This window comes from Adiantum capillus-veneris, chromosome 17 (genome assembly GCF_014529385.1).
Source record: "Adiantum capillus-veneris isolate H3 chromosome 17, ASM1452938v2, whole genome shotgun sequence".
In the NCBI taxonomy this organism is placed as follows: domain Eukaryota; kingdom Viridiplantae; phylum Streptophyta; class Polypodiopsida; order Polypodiales; family Pteridaceae; genus Adiantum; species Adiantum capillus-veneris.
In genome coordinates this window covers 59,496,669-59,523,367 of record NC_140947.1, presented here as the reverse complement: position 1 = coordinate 59,523,367, position 26,699 = coordinate 59,496,669, and the positions used below count along the sequence as shown (strand labels likewise).

The window sequence follows — 26,699 nt, the reverse complement described above, 5'->3', positions numbered from 1 at the left end:
TATAAAAGGACTTCCTCTTAGAATAAAACATCTGGTCATCAGAGTCCAAACTCTTAGCAAAGGATGAATCCTCAAAACTGTCAGAAAGTTTCCGAGATCTGCGGTGGGATCTGCTTTTCTTGGCCCTCTTCTTGTTCATTCCATGTCTTTGGTTCTTCTCTCATTTCTTGTCCTTTCTGTCCTCATCCCTCGAATTAGAAGAGAAAGAGCTGTTAGAACCGTCACAAGAGGATGAGAACGAACTGGATACACCCTCGAAGCGTGAACGCTTCTTGGCTTTTCCTGCATTTGCAAACAAAAACTATCGACCCAAATAACCAAGGTAGTTTACTCCCTTGCTGCATCTCTTTGGGGGCTTCATGGTCTTCAATATCTGGTTGACTCGTTGTTCGATCACATCAAGTTCATCTTCAATGTGCATCCGCCGGGTAGGCGGTTTCTTCAATGCGGACTTTAATGGTGAATCGATGGCTGTATGCCATCGGGAACGCATCTCATCAATCGGGTGCCGGGTCAAAAATTTCGCGTACTGAGGATCTTTCGAATACTGGAGCATCTACTTAGCACAAGCATCAACCTGCTGTTGACGTTGTGTCTCCATTCGTTCATACTCCGTAGGTCGTGGTGGCCCGTACTCTTCTTTTGAATCGTGAGAAGGTGGTTGTTGTCCATTTGTATTTTCCGTGCTTTCACCAAATCCGGAATTGTCGGGTGGGTTCGTTTGATTCTTGTGGGATTCATCACTTGAATTCACGTGTAATCTGGGATTCTTTATGGCTTATGCCCAATAAGACAGAGCGATAAAGACGGGACCGCACCTGATGCGCGATGAAGTAAGGGTGGGAGTGGCTAATAAGTCCGGGGTCGGGACACGAAGATTCTTTGATAAAATTTCCTATAAACTTTGGAAGCGCCGAAGTGCTCTATTTGCTCCCAGACATCCCGTCTGCTCTCGTTCGGAGGATTTCCAACATACAACAAAATGCTCCACACACATCCCGTTTGCGTCATTCCAAGGTTTTCAAGCATACAACAAAACGCTCCCCAGACATCCCGCTTGCGTCGTTCCGAGGTTCATACAATACCAAAACAACATTTCTCACTACTCCACCTAGGAGTAAATCACCAAGCATTGAAACCAGTATGAAAACCACAGTCAAACAGTTCAAATCAGGCACCAAGACCGGTTTTAAAACAGATACCGTCCATTTCAAAATCACCAAACAAGTTCTCAAATAGATTCAGAAAACTGCTCATTGAAACTGAATAAGCATTCTCGACATCAGTCGAGTTCAAAAGTGGATAAGACTTCCATCCCGAAACTGCTTTGAATTTAAAGTTATCTTTAATGATTGACGAACGATGCTCACACCTGTACAAAGCTCTCCACCTCTTCTATTCGAATCTTCAAGGACTGCATCTTTCCATTTCTACGAGGACTTTGCACCTTCGAAAAGAACTTCCAGGCTTCTTTCATTGCACTTAGGGCCTAGATTTAGAGATCAACAAGAGACCAATAGCATATTCTTTGAGAAGAGACAATTTATCTCAAATACAGTGAAAAGTATCTACATTACACCTCAACTAATTTAACTGCTTTATGATGTTCCGTAAGGGTTTCTTCAAAGTTCTCGCTGCATGAATTTCACCTTTTCATAGTCCCGGAAACCATCAATTTCAACTTGTGCACAAGCCTCATAAAAGGAACCTAACAATTCCATTTCTCCAGCTTTTGTATACATCTAAGCCATGATAAGTATGAAGGAAATTAAAATCTTTTTGTAATGAAGTTAAAGAAAGAGCCAAACTAATAACAAATGAACTGTGATGTGAGTGAAACTTATAACAAATGAACCTGAAAAAAAGTACAATAGTGGTGCTATTTTTATCATCAAAGCAAAGACACTCATAGATGGCCTCCACTTCATCACAGCAATAAAATTTGAAGATCTCTTACATCCTAGCAGTAACATCCTTGACGCATGAGCTCATCAGATTGCTGTCCCCAGCAGGTGACGAGGCCCTTAACATCATCCTTGGGATTGTCCTCAGCTTTTCCTTCTTGCTCCAGTTGATACTTTATAGAGCATCCTTCAATTTAGTGAGGTTCTATGTGATGGAGTGAATTTGGTTAAAACCACCAAAACTTGGCGTGTGACCTCCTAGGGAGGAATGTCTTGTGGGTATGGTGGACCCTCTCCTAGTCATCATTCCCTCAACGCTCCTCACTGATTCAAACTTACCTTCTCTCACCCTGTTCCCCCATTGCCTCAGAACTTGGAAACAAACCCTCTAGACCTCTTCCCTTCAAACTCTATGCAAAGCCTCCTCAACAATTCCACCTCCCGCACAGACGTCATATATGGCATTGAGCGGCTACCTCAAAAGCTCCATTTAGGAGAGAGTGGAACTACTACTGGCAGCGTCCTCACAGATATCCAAGATCACCTCACCCACCAACATTCACAAAAGACTAGGCAATGGAGATGCTTGCGCAATCCTCTCCGCTTGCCAATCTCCCTTTAGGAAGAGAGTGAGGTCTAGGAGGAAGTCAACCCTCTAGTAGTATGAAAGTGAGCATCGGACAATTGTTGGATGCAAACAGGCTACAACAACTTGTTAAATTAAACTTAAATTTTCCCTCTAAAATGAAATTTGAAATCTAGTGTGAAAAACTATATCACATAACATATCTATGGAAAGGGGTCAGTGTGTCGATTCTAAATCTATAATCTCCGCGCTAAAATTAGAGATTATATACTAGAAGTAAGGTAATCTCGAAAATCATAAAATTGCCCTCCTCTTTTAGGGGGAAAATTGCATCCTTTGACCACTCGTACACCTCTCTTACACACGAACATTCTTGCACACATGCCATACACCTATTTGTCAAAATTTTATTAACCTCCATAGTCGCATGGCAAGTTACAAGGTCCTCTTAGACCCCATTCCCTTCCTAATGGCCCGCCCATTAAATTTCTAAGACAATGATTGCTTGTTCAATGGCCACCCAGAGGTGCAAAAGTGCCCCGTCGAATGCTTAGACAGTTCGAACTGTGGATGAGTGCTCAATGGCTGCCCAGAGGCACAAAAGTGGAGAGAATTCAAGATTTCCCCAAAAACTATTAGTTGATTTTTAAACAAAATCGCTAAACTGACCTCCAACATGCTGAGTGCAAGGCTGTGGGTGATATGTAATTAACTCTCATGTCTGCTCAATGGACTAAGAACTTCAATCCTGTTGATACCTCACAGTTTTGGTACCCTGTGTGGGTGGTGCTGTCAAACCATGTAGTAGGTGAAGATCTCACACAGTAGGCAATCGAAAGGAAGAAGGAGCAGAGTGCAAGTGAGTCTTAGAGAGCTGATTTTTTTTTGTCCGTGTCTATGTACGCACACTTTCAAGGCAAATTCTGGTTCCAATTGCTACGACAACACGCACACAACCTCGAAAGTATTCCCATTAGGTGTTCTAGAGGATTATCATCCTCAAAATCTCCTTATGGGTGGTATGTGAAAAATAGATTTTTGATAGCTATTTTGGAGCTCAATTGAGCCTAAACATGCCCCGAGCACGTGGCAAAGACAAGTTCTCAGTGCCCATGGATTCACACTTTGAGAGAGCCACATAGCTTGGAGGTGTAGTTTTTGAAACATCAATGGTATAACTGATCCCACTATGGCCCGTAGCTTAGTTACCTGGCTTAAGCTCAATAGGGTAAACAACATAGCATTGCAAGAGATCAAAGTTACAGACAGTGACCTGGATGCTCGCCTTCAGTTGTTGTTGTCAGACCATTTCTAAGCGTGGTCCACTCACTCTAGAGGTGCAAGTGGCACCGCTCTTGGAGTTCCTGTGGATTGGGACAGCTGCTCAGAATGTTCAAAGACGCCAGAGAGACACCAAATGGTGTTCCTTCCCCTTGCCTCTAGTTTGTGGAGGGAAGATGGTCTTTGGATACGGCTGGGGCTCTGTAGCAGAGGGAACTAGACTATGGAGAGATGTGAGCCAGGTCCAAGACACTGTTATTCCGGAGGTGTCTTTAACAAGGTGGAAGATTTTGAAGGCAGGTGAGAGAGAAAAGTGCTTGTCTTATCAGGGTCAGATGGGACCCCATGGCAAGAATGGAAGAACACTGCATACCTTTAGATGTTGGACAGACCAGTGAGTTTACATGGCAGATGGACTCTATGGAAAGAAAGCTTGAGGGCCTATGTTGCAGGCTCGGTCTTCCACATGATCAACAGGGCCAAGGGTCAGTTTTGCATCTCATCCTGGACACCTAATCACTATCCACTGGTTGTCACTCTAGAAGACCAAAGTTATAGGATCTAATCTCCTACCAATAAAGTGAAGCCTATGCATATGGAGTGTAAGCATATGGAATGAGCTTACCTTTAAGCCAAATGTTAATCATAGTGTCTAGTTCCTCAGGTTTACAAATTGTTGTTGTGGTGCTTTAAATTTGCTAATGTCACATTCATTATATAGCTTTATTGGCATGGAAGCTGCAATATCTAGCACTGCTTCTACATACATAGAGTAGGGGCCGAACCAGAAATTTCTGAGCGAGTTTGTCAAAACTGATGCTCTCAAAAGGAGTGAAAGTACCCTTCTTGACAGGGATGTGTGAACAGCCTTTAGAGAGACCAAAAGGAAGAAACTGGAACCGTCCATCTAAAGTCACCCTGCTTATGCTTTTGCTTTCATGCCGAATCGTTTCTATAACTGAGATGGACTTCTCAAGAGAAATAGATCTGTTACACCTGATTAGCATAGATAGATTAGAACTCATGCTAAGCAGCACTAATGCATGATTATCTGAAGCAGCAAAATTCAACTGATTAGCCTGTTCCAACATCTCCACTGAATAATGAGATTTTTGCTTCAGTAATGGTCTTGTAGTCTCTGATCAGTAGTCTTATGATCATCCCCATGTTTTGAAGCACCTCCTCGATCAGGATTTTCTTGCACAAACAATAATAGTGGTCACTTGCAGGAATCTCTCACGGGTTGAAGATGAATCGCCTGGGCAATACAACTTGTGGCCTTGAGTTAGTGCAATTGAACCCTGGGAGCAGCATTAAAGATAGTGGGTTGCTGTTGGAATCACCCTCAATCAAAAGGGACTCAAGGAAAGACAATGCATCAGCCTCAAGCGAGCTCTCATGGAGCTATGAAGTGTAGGCCATGGCTTCCTGTACAGACATGGCAACTAAAGATCCAAAGTTCTCTCAGCACTCATTCTTTCATTGAAAAGGCTAGAGCCTTACATGGCCGAAGATAAAAAAAAAGAGAGCATACCTCGTGATAAAGTAAGGATTACTTCATCCATGACATCATGAGAGAGTAGAAGGGTCACACACAGGGCAGGGCTTACCCAATGACAGCAAAAGTGTAACCTTCTAAACCATGTGAAAAATCTATCTAAGAATCTATTTCTTGGATTGCAAACATCAGGACTTTTCAGGATTAACACATAGACCCACAAAAATAAGAAAACTTGAGCATACCTGAACAATCCTCTTCATGATATTTGCATCATGGTGCCAATTTAGAGTCTGCAAATACCCAGCAGCAAGCACATATAGTTGCTTTTGTCTGCACAAAATAAACAAGCCTCAAACATCAATTGTGAATGAAGATATGGCCACTCAATAGATCAATTTGTTACAATAAAACTCACCTAGAAACATTTGCATATATAAGAACTTTCTCAGTGTCACCTGATTTCATCAAAGCCTGTATAAACAATTAAAGATTCAATATCATGAAAATCTCTTTCAACAAACTTATTTACTTAATGCTCTTCATGTGTGTGTGATCGATTTCATCAAAGCCTGTCCAAACAATTAAACATACAATATGATGAAAACCTCATTCAACAAAGTTGTTTACTTAGTGTTATTCATTTGTGTGTGCTCGTATATTAAAACATCCCCCGAGTGCAGGGTGAAGGCTATAAAAAAGAATCAGCAATGTGGTGTGTTCTCTCTTAGCAATAAGTGGCTAATGATCAAAGCATAACAGAAAGAAAGAAAGAAATTAAGTAAGAAGAAAGAAAGCTCTATTAATGCCTTCTAAAGGCCAAGCACAACTTTTGAGGCAGATAAGAGTATATGAGTGTTTTCTTTGGCTATCCTAAAAGCAAAAAAAGGAACATAAAGAAATACTTTCAAAATAAACCGAAGGTTGCAAGTAAACTACCCATTAAGTATGTGGCCGGTGGATGGATGGATGAATCATGGGCTCGAACAATATCTGCCTGTTGTAATGTGACACCTCTTTGAATGTTGGTAGGTGGTACTAAAGCAGCTCTCTCCCAAAAGTCTTGTGTTGGGTTAAAGGCCCAAATGGCCCCCTTTAATGTATATTTTAAAGGTTACTAACCTTTGGCCAAGTTCACATTGAACTTGGCCACTAACTTATAAATTGGTACAAATAATAAAGGGAAAAGTGAGTTTCAATTAGCTCACTCACTTATTCCCCAACAACATAGCGTGCCCTCTCTCTCTCTCCCTGTCGTTCTGCTAGCACCTCCTCTCTTGCTGGCCTTCGCCACCCCTCTGCACACACATTGCACTTCCTCGCGTGCTCTATCACTTGCACACACCGCCGCGCGCTCATCAACTGGTATCAGAGCCCGATTAGGGTTTGCCCCCAAACCTGCAAACGTTGAATTTCAGCCAAGAAGGTCAACTTTCACGCGAGATTTTGCAATTTCCTCGCCAAACGACTCGTCCCGAGGCACTATAGAGCTCTCGGCAACCAAAATTGACCTAAAACAGGCTGAAATTAGGTCAAAAACAGGAAATTACAGGTTATGACAGCAAAATACAGGTTTTGCAAATGATGTATTAAGGTGTGGGAATACTTTTGCTAAGTCCCCGCTACCCGAAAACCCTGAATTTGCCGAAAAACAAGCCCTCAAACAGGCCTTTTAAGCAAATTTCAGATTTATGTAGGTTTTTGCAAGTGTTTTTATGGTGCGATTACATTGGGGAAAGTTCAAATAGATGCAATCCACGCACATTTGACAAATTTTGTCGATGTATGACCATCTGTGGCTCAATTTCATGCAATTTTGATGCTACAAATTGGGGCTTTTGCGCTTACATGCTTCTAAAGGTTGTGTATTAGCCTTATGTATGTCTTCTGATGTTAAAAACAACTAAATTTGTTGTTTTCGAGCACAAATTCGCTCGCTAAAATTTCTTGCGCATAAATTTCAGAAATTAAATTGTGCCCAAATCGTCCTATTTTGCCCCAAATTGCTCCTGTGACCATTTGGATTTGTAGTGTACATCTCTGTGAGGCTATACTCCGATTTTTGCGCATTTTGCCCAAAAATTTAGCATATTATCCCTCTTATTTCGTGCAACTATGGCCTCATCTTCTTCGGATGTGAAGAACCTCTTCGAGATTAGGAGGTTCAATGGAATAGGTTTTGATCTTTGGAAAGATAGGATTCAGGGAATGCAACTAGACGAGTCCAAGAGCGCGGCAGAGCACTTGTCATTGTTCGCAGGTACTTTGTTGCAGTTACAGGATTCTCGCTTGCCCCCTTTTGATGATAAGCTAAAAGCTATCTTCTTGCTTATGACCTTACCTGAGTCATGGGAAACTTTGGTGGTTTCGTTGTCCAATAACCCCAATTTGACCTTTGATGGTGTTAGGGGTTCTATCTTGAATGAAGAAATCAGGAGGAAAGCAAGTGGAGAGGGAGGCAGCTCTGCCAACATGGTTAGAGGCAGGACAGAAAAGAAGAATGCTTATGCACAAAGGAGTAAGAGTAAGAGTAAAGAAAGGGGAAATGCAAGCAAAGGCAAGGTGTAGCGCGGATAATGCGTCGTGCTCTCTACAGTGTGGGTGCCCCTCAGTGCAATGAGCGTGACAATCTCACTCAAACAAATGAAAACTCTCAACAGAATGAAACACAAAAACAACGGATAACAACACAGAAACAATGGATAACAACAGAGACACAACAGTGGACCAGAACATGTGGACTCGACTAGCTCAAAGAACCATGTACAGACTCTGGCGTGGCAGCACACTCCGCTCCAACCCAGGACTCACAGGTACAAATGGGGTGTCGAGGCTCAGATGTGCAGGGATGGTGAAGCAGTGCCCTGTGTAAGACTCTCTAGACGACTACGTGCAAGATAAAAACCCCCACTCTCCCAAAACGACTACTGATATGTACAACCATAAGAGCCACCAATGGCCCATAAATGTCCAGCCAGCTAAGTCTATCTCCAAACTGAGTGGTGGTGGTGACCTGGCCACGATGTCCACTAGACCACCGTAGGTACCCTGCCACGTGTCACTCCCAGACAAAGGGTCCGTCCAGTGTGAACCAGACCAACTGTAGCTAACTGTCCAACTGCCTGTCCTGTGAAGTGACACTGTAGCAGGCTACAAGTTGCCCGCCACAAGACTGGTCACCGTCTCGGTGAGCCAAAACTGAATGAAACTGCAAAAGTAACTATATGTACCATGAAAGATGAGGTAAGAGCACAGTCCTGCCACCCAAGGGAAAGGGTCGTCCCCACTGCTGCTCCAGAAGCTTCCGGATCGGGAGGAGCGATCAGATCAATAGTGTAACCATGCGGTTGCTGTCCTGTGCTTTGCATACCTTGATTTCCTGTGGTTGTAGCAGCCATCTGCTGCACAGCGGATGGGAGTACCTGCCCTGAAGTGAACTCCGGACGCCTAGTAACGCAACCATGGCGGTGTGCACCAGTAACACCGTCACAGCAAGGAACACTCTGGCTCTGCATGTGTGGCATCTGGATCTGAGACTCTTGCTGAGTGAAGTACTGGACCTGGGGCTGTGGGTAGTGTCCCATGAACTCCTAAGAGGGCTAAGAGGGACCTGCTGGCGCTGCAAAGGTGGCTGGACTTTGGACCTGTATCCCTGGCCTAGTCCATCCATATCCCACAGTAGCCTGGGTAGGCCTGTTATCATACATAAGCATTTCTTGAAATCCTTGCACCTGTGCTTTGAGGTCATCAATAATTCTCGACTTTATCTTCAATGCCTGCTGTAGTGCAAAAATCGTTGCATCTCGATCTGCGATGGCACTCTCGGCAACTCGCAGGGATCCCTCCATAGCTGCGTATGTGGCGGAGTGATGCTGGTGGGTTGCAGCTAGCTGCTCCACGCCTAGCTCGATGGTGGCAATAGCAGCTCTGGAGTCTTGAAGCAACTTCTCTGAAAGCTGAAACAGAGAAGTGGAGTCGGTCCTACCTCAAGATCCCTCAGATGGATGTGATGCTGGAGGGCGCACATGTGGCACTGCCGGCGAGCTAAAAGTAGGTGCAGATGGTGGCACAACCGGCGAGCTAGAAGTAGGGACACTCGGTGTAGAAGGTGCCTCCGAGATTGTTGTTGTAGATGCAGCGAGTGATATGTTGACCGGTGTATGAGTGAAGATGGGAGAAGAAGGAAGAGGATCCTGTAAGGGTGAATTGACCATCCTGTCCTGAGGAGCGGCAGTAGACACTGGTGTCGGCACAGCAGAACCAGGTGTAGCAGTAGCCGTATGACGCTGAAGATGTACCCTAGTCTGCTGTCTCTCAGAAACTGGCAAGGAGAGTAGAGACTTCACTGTATCCTTCATCACTTTCGCCTTGATCTTCTTTTTCTTGGTGACTGTGGGGTCTACTTGCATGCTCACGGGTTTCCTTTTCCCTTTCGAGGTTCCTTGTTCCTCATCCACTTCATTTATGTTAATAGGTATGTTTATGATCCATGCCAAGAGAGGCGCTGCAAAACATCTAAAAGTTAACTGCACAGACTGCACTTGGGCCCGAAATCTTTTAGCCCTAGACTGCAGAGAGCTGAAGAGAATTTGGTGGAATCCACATGGGATAGTGTGGATTAAACAGTATAGCCCGTCGCAGTGGGAGAATGTAGTGAGAATATCTGTTTGTACCTTGTCTTCTTTGGCATCCCGAGCCAGAAAGTAATACCTGAACATTGCGAGAAGCCGTCTGTTTCGCTCATAATTGGGGTGATCCGAGCTCAATAGCTCTTTACATGCTTGAATTGTCGCGTCCTTGGACAACAAAGAGAAAGTGCGAGTAGTAGACTTCATAGCTAGAAAGTTGGTCATACCCATGGCATGGCCAAGCCTTGTAGCTGTTAGCTTGTGGCCCCGGACCTTTGGAAAGTTTTTCAGCAGTTGATATATCAGTTCTGCTGGAATAGTATCAGGTAAATTTGCATCAGCCAATTCTGTGAGGCCCAGAGTCCGTAGCTGAGCAATCGACAGCACCTCGCTGAGAGATGGTCGAGGTTGCTGCATATGAAAATGTAATGAAAATGCTGTGCGATTTTTTGAAGAAGCAGGCCTCTGGATTTCATAAGTGAGAATTTGCTGCTTTTCTGTTTTCTGAGCCACCTTTGAGTGTTCCTCTTGATCACTGGATGCACTTGAGTCGGAATTGACATCGGAATCATCAGATGCTGCTGAGTCTACTTTGTAGCTCTCATCACTTGGGTCACTGGAGGTAAAGTTCTCTATGTCATGGCTGTTGCTGCTTGCAGATACTTCATCTGCTTTGCTCTCTGATGCAACCAGAGCTTTCCTCCTCTTCAACTCTACCTTTTTCTTGCTACTTCCTTCTTGTTGTTTCTCCTGTTGCTTGCTACCCCCTGCCATGTTGAGGTCGGATGACAAACCTAGCCTCTGAGTAGTCAAGTGATGGAAAAGCACTCAATATAGGCCAGGTTGGAAGAAAAGGCCAGGTTGGATTTTCTTCGGCAAAACGATTGAGGCTGGAAATGGAAAAGCACGTGACGCTTTAGTTTTGCTGCAAAACACAATTTAGGGCAGCAAATTCGAACCAGTAGGGCGAACCAGTAGGGCAAGTAGAGGGCAGGGCGAGAAGGGCGAGAGGGGTGCTGAGAGAGAGTAGGGGCTAGAGTGGGAGGTTAGGGCGAGAGGGGACGGTTAGGGGCGAGGGTTGCTGTGAGAGGGTAGGCGAGAGGGTGGGGGAGAGGATAGGGGCGAGAGGGGAGTATAGGGGCGAGAGGGGGTGCGGGGGAGGGTAGGGGCGAGAGGGGAGGATAGGGGCGAGATAATAGGGTAGGGGCGAGAGGGGAGGATAGGGGCGAGAGGGGGTGGGGAGAGGGTAGGAGCGAGAGGGGAGGGTAGGGGCGAGAGGGGGTGTGGGAGAGGGTAGGGGCGAGAGGGGGGTGTGGGGGAGGGTAGGGGGCGAGATAGGAGGGTAGGGGGCGAGAGGGGGTGTGGGGAGGGTAGGGGGCGAGAGAGGAGGGTAGGGGAGGATAGGGTCGAGAGTTTAGGGTAGGGGGCAAGAGGGGGTGAGGAAGAGGGTAGGGGCGAGAGGGGTTGTGGGAGAGGGTAGGGCCGATGGTCACACTCGGTACTCGGTACAAAGTGATAGCAGAAGCAAATAGAAGGTACAAAGTGCAATTTTATTTTTTATTTTTAATTTTTTTTAGCAGCTACAATTTTCGAGCAAATAAAAGGGAGGGTAATTTTGACTCATTGGGAGACTAAGGTTCCTGCAGTAAAGCCTATATTCTTCCCATAGACAGTATGGCATTGGGAGTCCCATCAAGCCAAGTCCTTGATTACACCTTGCTCATTATCCCAATTGCTATCTAAGCAGAGTCCCCACTAGTCCCCAAGCAGATTCCAGTTGTCAGACTGAACAAGACTGAACAAAGTCACGCAAGAAGCTTGACTGAAAGCAGTTTGGAAGGATCTTAATACTTAACTGCAAATAACACTGAGGATAGAAACCATTAGAGGAATTAGAAGAGGGACTGATTATAGGAGGAGTCCAGTGAGGAGAGGGACTCATGCAGAAGTTCCCTATAATACCCAATTACCAAGAGGACTTAGTGGAGAAAAGATATCTTAGAGGAAAGGCGGAAACTTACAAACATAGCAAAAACTGAGACAGTAACAGAACATCTATTCTGGTGGAAAGCTCGAGGGGAGGAGAGAGATGGGCCATAGAACCTACAGATGGGGGAAAGTTGCATACCCTTTACTCAGAGGAGTAATAGCACTTGATTCTAGAGCCATTTACCAGTGGCAAAGGGACGCCTTCCAAAGTGACTAACCGGACAGTCCCCTGTGGCAAAACCTCCTGTACTCTAAAGGGCCCTTGCCAAGCTGGAACCAGCTTCTTTGCTTTTTTCAAATATTTTGCCTGATAGAGTAGCACCAATGTGCCTTGCGTTATTTTTGGCTTTCTGAGGTGGCGATCATGCCACGCTTTGCGACGAAGTTGTTCTGCTTGCAGAGCACGAGAAGCTAAAAGGCGGCTTTCATCCAATAAGGTGAGACGCGAGATAGAGGCAGATTCCATGCCCCAACTTGCACGCAGCCTGCCCACCCTAGGGGAGCCGGAGTTGAACTCAAATGGAGCTATGGCTTCCAAACCGAAAGCGAGTTGAAAAGGCGTTTGATTCGTTGTTGCTTTGAAAGATGTGCGGTATGCCCAAAGAGTGCCGTGCACAGCCTGAGCCCACGATGCTGGATGGAGATGACATGCTTTCCTTAGTAGAGTGATCAGAACCTTGTTTGTGCTCTCGGCCTGTCCATTGGCTCTAGGGTAATAAGAGCACGACTTGCGATGAAAAATCTTGTAATTGGCCAGCAAATTTGAGATCATGTCATTGACAAAATGACTGCCTCTATCACTGGTGATCTCTAAGGGACATCCAAATCTGCATAAAATATTTTCATATAAAAATTTGGCCACTGTATTGCCGGTGCAATCTACTGTCGCTAGTACCTCTGCCCACTTTGTTGCATAGTCTGTAGCCACTAGCAGATATTTGCGATTACCTGGTTGAGCCGGGGGATATATTGGTCCCACAAAGTCCAAACCCCATCTCTCAAAAGGTAGCCACGCCATCGAGACCTGCAAAGGACGGTTGGATTGCTTACTCGGCTTCGGCCCACATCTCTGGCACACATCACAAACCTTAGAATATGCTATTGCATCCTTAAAAATGTAGGGCCACCACAGACCACTCTGTAGTATCTTCTGAGCAGTGATGTGACCAGGGTAATGGCCACCAGTGGGACCATTGTGGGCATCCTCCAGAATATGCTCCACCTCATGAGGCGAGACACAACGCTTCAGAACACCATCTGGTCCCGCTTTGTAGAGCTGGCCCCCGATCAGAGTGAAAGGCCTGGACTTCAACAGCAATCTCCTCTTTTGCAGTGGGGATGCCCTCTCTAGGTACAGCCCAGTAGATAGAAAATGTAGGACCTCGCCGTACCATTCCGGTGTTGTATCTATTTTAAAAAGACTGCTATCTGGAAAGTCATCCGCAATCCCGGTAGCTTCTTCGCCTATGTAAATGCGAGAGAGGTGGTCAGCCATTACATGATGCTTACCAAGACAGAGTACCACTTCAAAATCAAACTCCTGGAATAGGAGGAGCCATCGCCATACTCGACCTGCAACCTGTGGCTTATTAAGCAGATAGCGCAAGGCATGGTGATCAGTGATAACTGTGAAGTGGATCCCTAGCAAATAGTGCCGAAATTTGTGTAGAGTATACACTATAGCCAATCCTTCCCTCTCTGTGGTGCTATAGTTTCGCTCTGCTTTGGTGAGCAGGCGACTTGCATAATGTACAGGGCGATCCAAGTTGAACTCTTTGCTAGGCTGAGTCAGCACAGCACCCACAGCCAGCAGACTGGCATCTGTATGCACATGAAAAGGTAGGACCCAATCCGAGGCAACTAGAATAGGCGCTTCAGTGAGACGTTTTTTGAGGTATGCAAATGCTTCGGCCTCAGGTGTTGACCATCGGAAGGGAACAGCAGCACTGGTGAGCCGGGTCAATGGTTGAGCCACCTGTGCATACATACGTATAAACCTGCGATGATAGCCGGTGTGGCCCACAAAGCTCTGAACACCTTTGGGATTTATGGGAGGAGGTAACTTCAAGATGGCCACTATCTTCTCTGGGTCCGGTGCCAAACCTTGAGCAGACACCACATGGCCCAACAGTGTGCCCTCTGTGACCAAAAAATGACATTTGTTCGGATTGAGCTTCAAACGTGCCTCTCTGCACCTGAGGAAGACTGCAGAGAGCTGAGCAAGATGCTCCTTTAGATTTTCTACTGGGGTCGAACATTGAGCACCCGAGAAGGTGGAAAAGTCATCCATGAATATGCAAAGGTGATCAGTAAGCAGAGGACAAAAGATGAGATATACTATGCGATTGAAAGAAGGCGGTGCATTTTTAAGCCCAAAAGACATTCTAGTGTAGATGAAAATACCCCAGGGAGTCACAAAAGCTGTTTTGATTTGGTCGTCAGGATGTATTCCTAACTGATTGTAGCCGTTGAACCCGTCCATAAAACTATACAGTACATGGCCAGCGACATCTTCGAGGACTCTCTCAGTAAAAGGTGTCGGAAATCCATCCGGGATTGTGACCTTATTCAAAGCCCGATAGTCGACACAAACTCGAATTTTGTTGGACTGCTTCTTTGGGGCAATAACCATAGGAGACAACCATTCTGAGTGCTCTACTGGTACAATAATACCTGCTTCTTGCATTTTTTCCAACTCGATTTTGACTGCTTCTGCATACTTGGGATTCAGTTTGTAAGCACGTCCTTTGACCGGCTTAGCCCCCTCAACCAGAGGAATTGTGTGGACTCCTAGCTCTGCTGGGATTCCTTCTAAATCGTGGTAAGACCAGGCAAACACATCTTTGAAAGAGCGCACGAAGGAGATTACCAGGTCGAGTAGAGCGGGGTGATCCCATAACCAAGTGGCTAATAAGATGGGCTGATGGCTGTCAGGGCCTCCTAGGTTGACCTCTCTGACTGGGTCAGGCGGTGCAGTGGTCGAGGCTGCGTCAGGTGGAGAAGATTGTGCCACCTCTGTTAGCCTTTGGACATTATGAGCTGGCGTCTGATCAATGTTGAAATCAGCATACTCTTCCTGCAACCAACCTGATGGAAGCTCTGCAAATGGTAAATCCTCACATACCTCAAAGTGCTCCGGCATGGGTGGAGAGTCAGATGGAGTAGAGGCTAAGGAGGGAGCTGGGGTGTTGGCCAACTCTTGCAAGGGAGACTTTTTTCCCCTTCTATGGTGGGTTATAGGCTCACCCAGGCCGACGGTTTCCATCAAGGGACCCTCTGAAGGATGGGCACCAGAGACCGGTCCACTTGGTTCTGACTCACTTGAGACTGGTCCACTTGGTTCTGGCTCACTTGGCCGACTGGGATTCTTGGTCTCAGGTGTAGCTTCAGATGTAGGATCAGGGGGATAGGGTGAATCTGTTGGCAAAGGTTGAAGAGAGACTCCATAGCATTGCATCGAAGAGGTGGCTTCTAACCACTGCAGTAAGTCTTCATCGGACCCATCGGGAGGGACCGGCTGCTCCAAGTCAGGGTTGGACTCTACTGACAAAGAGCTATGCTGAACGACCGGATCCATACCTCCTTCGAGACGAATTTGTTGCATTGGAGAGCCACGAGTATGTATCCACATGGCGTCAGTTCCCCAGTCGTGAAGTGCTTTCGTGTGTCGCAACCATGGCCTACCAATCAGCAAGGGATAACCTCCCTCTACCAGGGGAAGATTAACTACCACAAAATCCAAGTTAAGAGTGAAATCTTGTACCTTCAGAGGCACCTTGTCGACTATGCCCACTGGGTAGACTGTTCTCTCATCAGCCAATGTAACAGTGAAAGGAACAGGTCGGGTAGGCTTTAGACCTAAGGCCATCATAGTGAATTCGGGCATCAAATTGATTCCAGATCCTCCATCAACGATGACACCGGATAGCTGGTGCCCAAGAATAGATACAGTGAGGCGAGGACTTTTATAATCGGTGAGGGGAGCAGATGGATAGGAAATCAAATAGGACTCTGAGGGCTGTACAGGGAGGTGCCCGCCACTAGGCCCAGCCCCCGGGTACAGAGACTGAATGACTAACAGGGTGTCACTTCTAAGTGTTGCATCAAACCTTAGCATGTCGTATAGTGACACCTGCTGAAAAGTATTTTTCAAGATGGCTTCTGCTGTGGGCTTGGCGCCTTCGAACTGGGCTCCTTTTGTGACCTTAATCTGTTCCAAGTCAACCACTGCTTCTAAGAAGGCTCCATCAATGTCAGATAACAAGGAAGTTGGTTTGCTCTCAGCAATTGGAAAGGACTTGTCCTTTGGGTCAGGTAGACCAGAGTGAGGAAGTGGAGACTGGCGAGGTGGACCTGTGGGTAGACTGAGACCAAGAGCTGCTCTTTGTGCCCGAGTAAGGACACCAACAGGCTCCTCCACTTGCAGAGGCTTAACCACATGAGTAGCAGGTGAAGGTTGAGGCACGGTGTTCACAGTAATCAAATTTCTCTTCGGAAAGGTGAATTCGGGTTGGTGCTGAGTCGAGCCTGAAGACGTGGATGCCCTTTGCTTGGGACAATCTTTACTGTAGTGATCCTTCGAATCAGGGCAATGACGACAAGGAGGGGACCCCTCGGGTAAAGGACACTTGCTCTGATAATGCCCATATTCTCCGCATCTGTAGCAGAGTATGGCCCGATTGGAAGGACGAAACGGGGGACGAGGTGGTTGCTGCATGGAATTTGAGGCTGAGGTGTAGAAACTTTGGGGAACTGAGGGAGTACTGGCATGATAAAAACTGTGGGGTGCAAAGTTGTTGTGCATACCTTGCTGCATAGGGGGTGTTGTCAGCAGAGGAGGCAACTGGTTTTGATGGCCGTAGGGTGACACCATGTTGGATGCAGGTGCTAGCCCTTGTTGGAGAGAAGGACCAAGATTTTGTTGTATTTGATGCAATCCCTTGAGGTAGTAACAATCCTTATCCTCATGTCCAGCTTTTTCACAGAAGTGGCAGTAAAACCGAAGGGGGCATTCCTGTGGTGGGTACCCTGGAGAGCGGCATGAGCTACACCAAACCATAGCCTTAGTCTCTTGCTGACACTTGAGCTCTTCTAACTCGCGCTTAATCTATTCCAATGCCTCATTATGTTTAGGCTTCTCTTGTCTAAGAGAGAAGGACCTCTCCTCTTGAAGAGCTCGTTGTAGCTTTAGGGCTTCCAGTTCCCTACGTAAAGAAGTTAAAGGATCAGTAGGACTACCTTCCGAGAACACACAGGGAGTATCTATTTGAGGAGAGTTATTGAAGAGCTTCCTAGCTCCCTCTATTCTAGTAGCAGCTGCGATGAACTCGTCGAGAGTGGCGTCGGGTCGGAGACTCTCTCGGAGTTTTTGCTGAGAAGTTTTGGGAAGCGCCTTCTCCACCCACTTTTTAACCATGAATTCACCGGGTTGTTGGGGAAGCTTGGCCACCAGCGACTTAGTTGTCGTCATAAGCTCCGCAAAAGTCTCCTCAGGTTTGAGCACCATGTTGGCCAACTCATCCAATACCTTCTCCTGGTAGTTACCTGGCCTGAAAGCTGCACAGAACTACTGTCTTAAGGCTGCCCAAGTTGCAAAATGGTTCTCTGCAAATTGGCTGTACCATTTATCTGCTAGGCCATCGAGGGTGGATGGACATAGTACCAAGTAAGCATCTTCTCTGTTCAGCCCACGTCCCCTACACAGAGATACAAATCTCCTTGCATGGTCGTCAGCATCTTCTGAAGACAGCCCTTTGAATGTAGGGAACTTGATGTTCACCTTGGCCAAAACACTAGCTAGTGGCTCCATGATTCCTTGCTGAGTCCGTTGCACAATAGCTTGTTGTAGAAGAATAGGAAAGAGCTTTTCTGGAGAAGGTGATCGCGAAGAAGGGGAACCTGACGAAGGAATGGGTGATGTGATATGTGGAGGTATAGGTGATGAGGTTGAAGGATTTCTACAAGGTGTCAAAGGTCGTCTTCTGTGATAGTACTTCAGAGGGCTCAGTAGTGGGCTTTGACGCTCAACTGACCTCCTTGTATGTGTCATACAGTGACCTCCAAACCAACCAAGCTTTGGGCAAGAAAACCTTGAACAAGCTGAAGACTGGTCTAGACTCTACTAGACCATACTAGACCAAACGAGTGTCTAGACCAGCTGGACCAGGGACGAGGAGGACTAGACCAGGGTCTAGGCTGAAGACTGGTCTAGACTCCACTAGACCATACTAGACCAGATGAGTGTCTAGACCAGCTGGACCAGGGACGAGGAGGACTAGACCAGGGTCTAGACCAGCTAGACCAGGGTCAAGGGGGTCTAGACCAGAGACGAGGGCAAGTTGGACCGGGGCGAGAGGGGACCACACCAGCAAGGCAGCAAGGCGAGAGACTTAGACTGGACAGGCGAAGCGAAGAAACCAGCTACTCAACAGAGTGAGACTTCAGTTGAGGTCCCACCGTGATCGCCAAAATGAGAGCACCTGTAGCGCGGATAATGCGTCGTGCTCTCTACAGTGTGGGTGCCCCTCAGTACAATGAGCGTGACAATCTCACTCAAACAAATGAAAACTCTCTCAAACAGAATGAAACACAAAAACAACGGATAACAACACAGAAACAATGGATAACAACAGAGACACAACAGTGGACCAGAACATGTGGACTCGACTAGCTCAAAGAACCATGTACAGACTCTGGCGTGGCAGCACACTCCGCTCCAGCCCACGACTCACAGGTACAAATGGGGTGTCGAGGCTCAGATGTGCAGGGATGGTGAAGCAGTGCCCTGTGTAAGACTCTCTAGACGACTACGTGCAAGATAAAAACCCCCACTCCCCCAAAACGACTACTGATATGTACAACCATAAGAGCCACCAACGGCCCATAAATGTCCAACCAGCTAAGTCTATCTCCAAACTGAGTGGTGGTGGTGACCTGGCCACGATGTCCACTAGACCACCGTAGGTACCCTGCCACGTGTCACTCCCAGCCAAAGGGTCCGTCCAGTGTGAACCAGACCAACTGTAGCTAACTGTCCAACTGCCTGTCCTGTGAAGTGACACTGTAGCAGGCTACACAAGGGTGATGTGACTTGCTATCAATGTGGCAGGAAAGGTCACAAGAAACCCGATTGCAGGTACTATAAAGCTGAGTTAGAAAGGAAAAAGAATGGCGGAGACAAAAAGAAAGAGAAGAAGGAAGTAAGGCAGATGCACAGGATAGCTCAAAGGAGAAAGAGAAGGCCAATGTGGCTTCTATTGTCGTGATTGAGGAGCTGTCAGATGTAGAGGACATCTTGTGTGCCACTTTGTCAGATGATGATGCTTATGACTTTGATGCCTCTCTAAATGTTCATTTACAGGACATGCAGATCACCAAGAGTGATCTTATTGATGCTTTGTTTACTGTCAATGATACATTGTCCCAGACTTGGATTGTTGATTCCGATGCTTCATTCATGTGACTCCTATCAAGGAGTGTTTCTCTACTTTTGATGCACGCAAGCGTGGCCATGTATACCTTGGAAACGATCATGCATGTTCCATTGAGGGTATTGGCACTGTGCATCTCTCTATAGATGGCACAAATGAGCTTGTCTTGCATGATGTTAGATATGTGCCGAGAATCAAGAAGAGTCTGCTTTCTGTTGGTCAGATGGATATGCATGGTTACAGCATCTTGTTTGAGAGAGGATCATGGAAAATGACTAAAGGCTCAAGGCTGATTGTAAAGGGCACAGAGAAAGGGACACTTTACTGCATGCATGGAAAGGCCGTGTTGAGCAAGTTTATTCCATTGGCTGAAATTAACTCTCACATGGAGTTGTGGCACAAGAGGCTTGGCCATATGAGCCAAAAGGGCCTTTCTAAGCTTTCTACTTTGAACAAGCTTGATGCTAAAGGCACAAAGCTTGATTTTTGTAATGAATGTCAATATGGCAAGCAAGTAAAGCGTTCTTATTACTCTGGTGTATCTCGTAAATCTTGTGTGCTTGATCTTGTACATTCTGATGTATGTAGCATGCCTAATAAGTCTATGGGTGGTGCATGTTATTTTGTCTCCTTTGTTGATGATCATTCTAAGAAAATTTGGGTTTATTTGCTTAAGTCTAAGGATGAAGCCTTTGCTGCGTTTAAGAGATTTCATGCATTTGTGACCACCCAAACTGGTAGAAAGCTAAAATGCTTGCGTACAGACAATGGGGGGGAGTACACAAGTGCTGAATTTAACAAGTTTTGTGAAAATTTGGGCATTAAGAGAGAGCTTACTGTGCCATACAACCCCTCTTCTAATGGTGTGGCTGAAAGATTCAATAGGAATGTATGCTCAATAGAAGCTTGTATGGGCTGAAACAATCATGTAGACAATGGTACAAGAAGTTTGATCGCTTCATGCTTAAACATGGTTACAAAAGAAGACATGTAGACCATTGTTTGTATATTAAACGTGATGAGGATGGCAGCCCTATCATTCTTGTGCTCTATGTAGACGATATGTTGATAGCTGCAAAGAAAAGAAGCACTGTAGATGATCTTAAAGGGCAGCTGAAATCTGCGTTTTCAATGAAAGATCTTGGGGTAGCTGAACATATACTTGGAGTGCGTGTTACACGGCAAAGAGACAAGCGTCTATTGTATTTGTCGCAAGAAAAGTACATTGAAAAGGTGCTAGACAGATTTAACATGGCTGAAGCAAAGCCTCTTGGTGTGCCATTACAGCCATATGTTAAAATCTCCAAGGATGATTGTCCCAAGTCAAAGGAAAAAGCCAATGACATGCAAAGTGTGCCTTATGCTTCAGCTTGTGGTTCACTTATGTATGTTATGGTTGCTACTAGGCCTGACATAGCCCATGCAGTGGGAGTTATTAGCCGATTTATGGCTAATCCAGGCAGGTTGCATTGGGATGCAGTGAAGTCCATTATGAGGTACTTGAAAGGGACTAAAAACAAATGCCTCTGCTATGGTAAAGGACAAATGGAATTGAAGGGATTTTGTGACTCTGACATGGCTGGTGATGTGGATACACAGAAGTCCACAAGTGCTATGTATTTGCGGGAGGTGCTGTTTCATGGTGTTTTAGATTGCAAAAGATTGTTGCATTGTCTACGACAGAGGCTGAATATATTTCAGCCATTGAGGCTTCAAAGAAGCTATTTGGTTAGCACGCCTATGCAGTGAGTTTGGTTTGCCTGCCAAGGCACCTATGCTTGGTTGTGATAGCCAGAGTGCCATATGTCTGCCAAAGAACGCCATGTTTCATGCACGCACAAAGCATATTGATGTGCGGTATCACTTCATACGAGAAGTGCTTCAGGATGGCCTTATTACATTGGTTAAGGTCCATACATCACAAAATCCAGCCGATGCTCTCACTAAGTGCTTACCCAAAGCACAACATCATCTATGCATAGAGATGGTGGGAGTCACGTAGCTTAAAGGCACCATTTATGCCTTTAAGTGGGAGGTTGTTGGGTTAAAGGCCCAAATGGCCCCCTTTAATGTATATTTTAAAGGTTACTAACCTTTGGCCAAGTTCACATTGAACTTGGCCAGTGGCCACTAACTTAAAAATTGGTCCTATACAAATAATAAAGGGAAAAGTGAGTTTCAATTAACTCACTCACTTATTCCCCAGCAACATAGCGTGCCCTCTCTCTCTCCCTGTCGTTCTGCTAGCGCCTCCTCTCTTGCTGGCCTTCGCCACCCCTCTCTACACACACACTGCACTTCCTCGCGTGCTCTATCACTTGCACACACTGCCGCGCGCTCATCATCTTGGAGCTATCACTATCCATTGGAGTGTGCGGGTGGCCGAGGAGAGTCTCTCTATGTCTCTGAATCTCTAGTAAGAAGCGATTCAGCTGTCTCTTGACTCGACTCCAATAACACTTAGTGTAGGCTGTTCGGTGGAAAGGGCTCTACATTGGCCTCATATGCTTTTCTATTCTGAGCATTTGCATACATAGCGCTCATTGCTTGCCACCCACCTCTACATACCCTTGTAGTTCCTTGGTCTCTCTTAAGTTGGGCCATCTGCCTAACCTCGATCTGTAGTTTGTAAGATAAACCCCTGAGCTGTTCAATCAGCAAACTGAGTCTCGGTTGAATTGAAATGGTGGCAGCCACTCTATATCCAGAACATGTGTGCTCAACCACTATGTCATCTATGCATACCATGTTCTTCTGGTATCCTTTGTCTTTTTCTGTTTCTTCCTCTTGATTCTTGTCTTCATTTTTGTTTTGCTTGCCTTGGGTTGTTGGATTGCTGGCTAGCTGATCTACTCTCTCCTCTCTCTACCAACTTTCTACAGCAGGTTTTAACATGGTCATCGTCATCAGAGTCTCCTTGGAGCATCAGCTAACCCTCCCAGAGGAGGAGAGGACCCGGGGTTTCTTAAGTCAATATTCGGAACTTGAGGATGCCCATTGCAAGAAGGAGATGTGGACGGAGGACCAGATAGTTCAATGGGTTCTAACATCAAGGTCAGGGGCGGCTTACAGAGACTGATGGGGGATCTTTATTTACAAGTAGAGAGAGCCTCCACGCAAAACAAGCGTGAGCTGCCCCCCCTATTGTCTAGCACCATCTTGGCCAGTCTGCCCTATCCTATATTGGTTCCGCTGAGTTCTGGGTTATCGAGGTTGGCAGCCATCCCCTCTTGATACAAAGAACTTGTAAATCTCCTCGTCGACGAGGAGAGCAAGGCTATAACCAGCACATGCTACCTGCTCTTTTCTTTAATTGGCCTAGGAGCCTGTCCCTTTTTCCAGCCTAAGTGCCTCGTGCAGCACCTTTTTGCCACCTCATACGCAGAACTCGCCAATAACTTGCAACTAGTGCCAAAGAACTCCTATGGTGCATCCACCCTAGCCAACCTAAGACACGATCTTAAGAGGGTAATTCGCCAGTAGTTCTTTCCGATGAGCTCACCTTGGAGGAAATTGACATGGTGGCATGTCACACCGGCATTTACGCTGGCCAGATGGGCCACACTAAGGCGCCAATACTGAGAAGCATACCAGTCCGGGTCTTTTTGGTCCTTTGTCATGGATAAGTGGGGAGACAGGTGCCCCAAGCCCCTCCTAAAGTGGGTCCTTTACTCAGATTCAAATGGGGCCAACTTGACTAGTCAGACTGGAGCTATTTCATCGTGCATTAAGGAAGCACACCAGATGTTCCCCTCCACAAATTCCATTGACTTTCAGAGGAAGGTCTTTGGACACCCCATCCTATAAGAACTCGCCCTTTTTCATGATATGGTGGGCTCTAGAAGCTTAGTTTATCTCCCCTCCCAGACAAATCCGTACTATGGGAGGCAAGAGGAACAGTCTTTAAATTAATCCACACTCGCTGCTCGCTGCCCGCCTTCGCTATCGCTCAGCCCCCCCCCCCCCCCCCCCCCCCCCCCCCCCCCCCCCCCCCCCCCCCCTCAGCGCCCCCCCCCCCCCCCCTCTTCGTGCATCCTTTCCCTGCCCTAGCCCGCTCCCTGCTGCGCGCTGCCATTGAGCGCTGCTGGCTGCCCACTGCTGTTGCGCGCTGCAGGGTGTCCACTGCCCGCTGCCCCTCGTGCCCGCCTCATCCTCCCCTTCCCCCACCCTTTCCCCCCTTGCACGTGCCCCTTCCCCCGCTCCATTCGCCTCGCCCTATCCCCCCGAGTCACGCCCTCAGCCCACAGGCAGGCTGTTATCTTCGCTCCGCCCCCTTCTCCCCCCCCCCCCCCCCCCCCCTCTCTTCGTGCACCCTTTCCCTTCCCTCGCCCGCTCCCTGCTGCGCGCTGCCATTGAGCGCTGCTGGCTGCCTGCTGCCCACTGCTGTTGCGCGCTGCAGGGTGCCCACTGCCTGCTGCCCCTCGTGCCCGCCTCATCCTCCCCTTCCCCCACCCTTTCCCCCCTTGCGCGTGCCCCTTCCCCCGCTCCATTCGCCTCGCCCTGTCCCCCTGAGTCACGCCCTCGGCTCGCAGGCAGGCTGTTATCTTCAGCTTCCTGGTGAGCGCCTTGCCGCCAATGCCCTGCTCGATTCAGCAGCAGAGACAGAATGGCGGCTTCTGCTCCACCTCAGAGGGACTCCACAGAAGCCCCCTTGCCCGACACCGCGGAGCCGACCCTTCGACTTGCTCTTTCGCCAGAAGAGCAAGCGAGCTTGATGGCCCAAGTGGAGCGTTTGCAGGCCACTTCCATTATCCGTAAAATCATTGGCACTCGGCCCAGTCGGGGCAAAGTTCGGGATTTACTGCAGGCCCGTCTTCTCTCCGATGTGGGCAAGATTACAGATGTCCAGATCCTTGGGAGAGGGTACTATCAGGTCGAGTTCGAGTCTGCAAACATGGCGACCAAAGTTATCTCGATGAGCCCGCTTGGCATCAGAGCAACTCGAGCTTACTTCCGACGTTGGCATCACGATTTCGACCCTACTACAGATGTGCTCGAGGAGGAGGCAGACTTGCCGATTTCGGTTTGTTTTCCAGGCCTGAGGCGAGAGTACCATCCCCTCCTACCCAAGATTAGTTCCATGTTCGGGATAGTTTTGGAGTATCCACGCACGTCAGCTTCATTTGTGGCCAAGGCCGCAGGTCTACCTACTGTGCGGGTTCTTGTTCGTGACACACTCCCTCCCCAAGGTGGTACTGCTGCCTAGGGTGAGTGGGGGATGGATTAGACAGAGTGTGGAGTATTCGGGTCTCCCGAACCAGTGTTTCATTTGCAGACAGATGGGCCATATGGCAAAGGCCTGTCCTCGCAGGAGACCTCGACCCACAGCGCGTGCGCAGCCGCCCAAGGCTGAGCATGCCAAGCAGCCAGGTACACAGGATACGCAGGCTAGTACTTCGACAGAGACTAATGACCAGCCAGATGATGGTTGGCAGCAAATGCCTCGCCGTCACCGTCAGGGGAGAGCTCACCCCACTGCTCCTCCTGGTGGCCGACCTGCTGGCAGCTCAACAGCACTGGGTTCCGACTGGGAACCGTTTCGACCCCCTTCAGCAGGACCTGCCTGAGGAGGCTCCGTCCACCTCTTGTTCTCCACCATCGCCTCCTCTTCCCTCGGCCGCTGCTGCCTTGCCTCCCCACCTCCTTCCCCCCCACCCCCCCCTCCAACTCCGCCCCCCCGTTCCTCACCTCTCCTCGATGGGGCCCACAGCCTCGTCTCCGGACCCCTCCGGCTCTCCTCCTCAGACACAGGGTACTGGCCACGTTTCTGCCGCGAGGCGTTCTCTTGGTAGTGCTTTCGCTACGAGCCGTGTGGCTCGTGAGGGACAGCCCCACTTGAGGCCGCCTTTTTTGGTGCTTACTTCTCGCAAATGCTAGGATTTCTTCGATTACAGCTTCACTCGGTTTCTGGGTGATTCCTCTTCCGACTTGGAGGAGGCCAGCTTTCGAGTCCACGTCCTCTTTCTTGCACTAGAGGCAGTAAGGCCCTGAACACAACGGTGGGTTTCTCCTTTCCGTTGTGTGGTAGGGATACCACAGAGTGTACCCAACACACAGTCCTGGACTGGCTCCAGACACAGGATATTGAGTTCTCAGATCACACAGGGGACTTAGCCGTGACAGATCTGGTACACACTTTGGCCTCTTGCCAAGTTCAGCGTGACACCTCCAGATGCAGCAGGTTGCAGGCACATTGTGGTACACTTGTTTGCTGACACTCAGTGCCCTCCGTGTTATGTTTTTGTGCATGAGGATTCTAGGACAAAGGATGTAACCCTTCGGGCTGCACGCTCGGCTTGGGCCTGGGCGGGACAGTCACTTCTTGCGCGCTTGTCAGCTTGTCTAGAGGTCGTTCGGATGCGGATTACTCCCCATCCAAACCTGCCTCAAAGATAGCAAGGTTGGCTGCTGTTGCAGCATCTGTTTTCTCTCACTGACTCCATGAGGATCATCTCATGGAATGTGCAGGGATTAGGAGGCCCCCAGTTTCAACGACAAAGGGGTCGGCTGCGTCAGAAGCTGCAGAGATGCCTTGTGGGTGGTGAGATTGACATTCTTATGCTGCAGAAGCATCATAACCGCATTCGGCGTTGTGGTCAGATTTTGCGTGGTTGCTGTGAGACTTTTTGGTCAGCTGCTTTTGGACCTGGAGGCATCCAGGGTGGCGTATGTATGCCTATTGCGAAGTCTCTACAACAGGCCATTGTGGGCAGAGGGATTATTGTGCCAGGCAGGGCTTAGTGGATCACTATGCAGGTTCAAGGTTGCCTTCTAGGCTACCTGAACATATATGCGCCCAATGTGGCAAGTACACGAGCACAGTTTTGGTCACAAATTGTTGAGTCTCTGCCGCAAGTAGAGCAGTGGTGCATTGGGGGTGATTTCAATATGTTGGAGGACCCTTCTCACAGGATTGGTGGTAGCCATGGTACTGTGCAGGGAGTTGAGCGGGCAGCTAGGGAGAGGTTTTGTATGACTCTGAGGGTTTTTGATGTGTGGCAGCACTCTAGCTTTGTGAGGCCCCCAGACAGCCTGGCCTTCTCTCGTTCGGACTGTAGAGTGGGAGGAGTGAATCTATCGCGGATAGATCGCTTCTACACTAGTGACTTTTTCTGTGACTCGGGTGGGACAGTTGGCATCCTGGCAGGGACTTCCTTCTCGGACCATGCACCAGTGATCCTCACAGTGACAGATAGACAAAGGCGAGGGAGCACGATGCTACGCATCCCTGAGAGGGTCTTGTTGGACGCTGCACTCAAAGAGCGAGTAGAGGCTCTTTGGACAGAGAGCTTGGACGTGCAAGATTCTCCTGCTGACAGAATGGCCTCAGGACTAGCTCAGTTTAGTCGTTTCTTTCTCCAGGAGTCCTTGACTCGCCTGACT

General features: G+C 47.8%; 1 protein-coding gene across 6 annotated transcripts in view; it reads right to left on the bottom strand.

Moving 5' to 3' along the window:
* The window catches only part of LOC147437327 (uncharacterized), a 209,745-nt gene that overhangs the window by 17,919 nt on the left and 165,127 nt on the right, over nt 1-26,699 (bottom strand). For 4 of the 6 annotated variants that reach the window (XM_086486880.1, XM_086486882.1, XM_086486884.1 and 1 more), the window contains 4 exons: nt 5,688-5,743; nt 5,515-5,602; nt 1,650-1,742; nt 1,373-1,489 (listed from right to left, as the gene is read on the bottom strand). In XM_086486880.1, the coding sequence (XP_086343006.1) occupies nt 1,373-1,489; nt 1,650-1,742; nt 5,515-5,602; nt 5,688-5,743 (354 nt within the window). The remainder of the gene's footprint in view (nt 1-1,372; nt 1,490-1,649; nt 1,743-5,514; nt 5,603-5,687; nt 5,744-26,699) is intronic. The other 2 variants (XM_086486881.1, XM_086486883.1) reach the window with 2 other exon arrangements.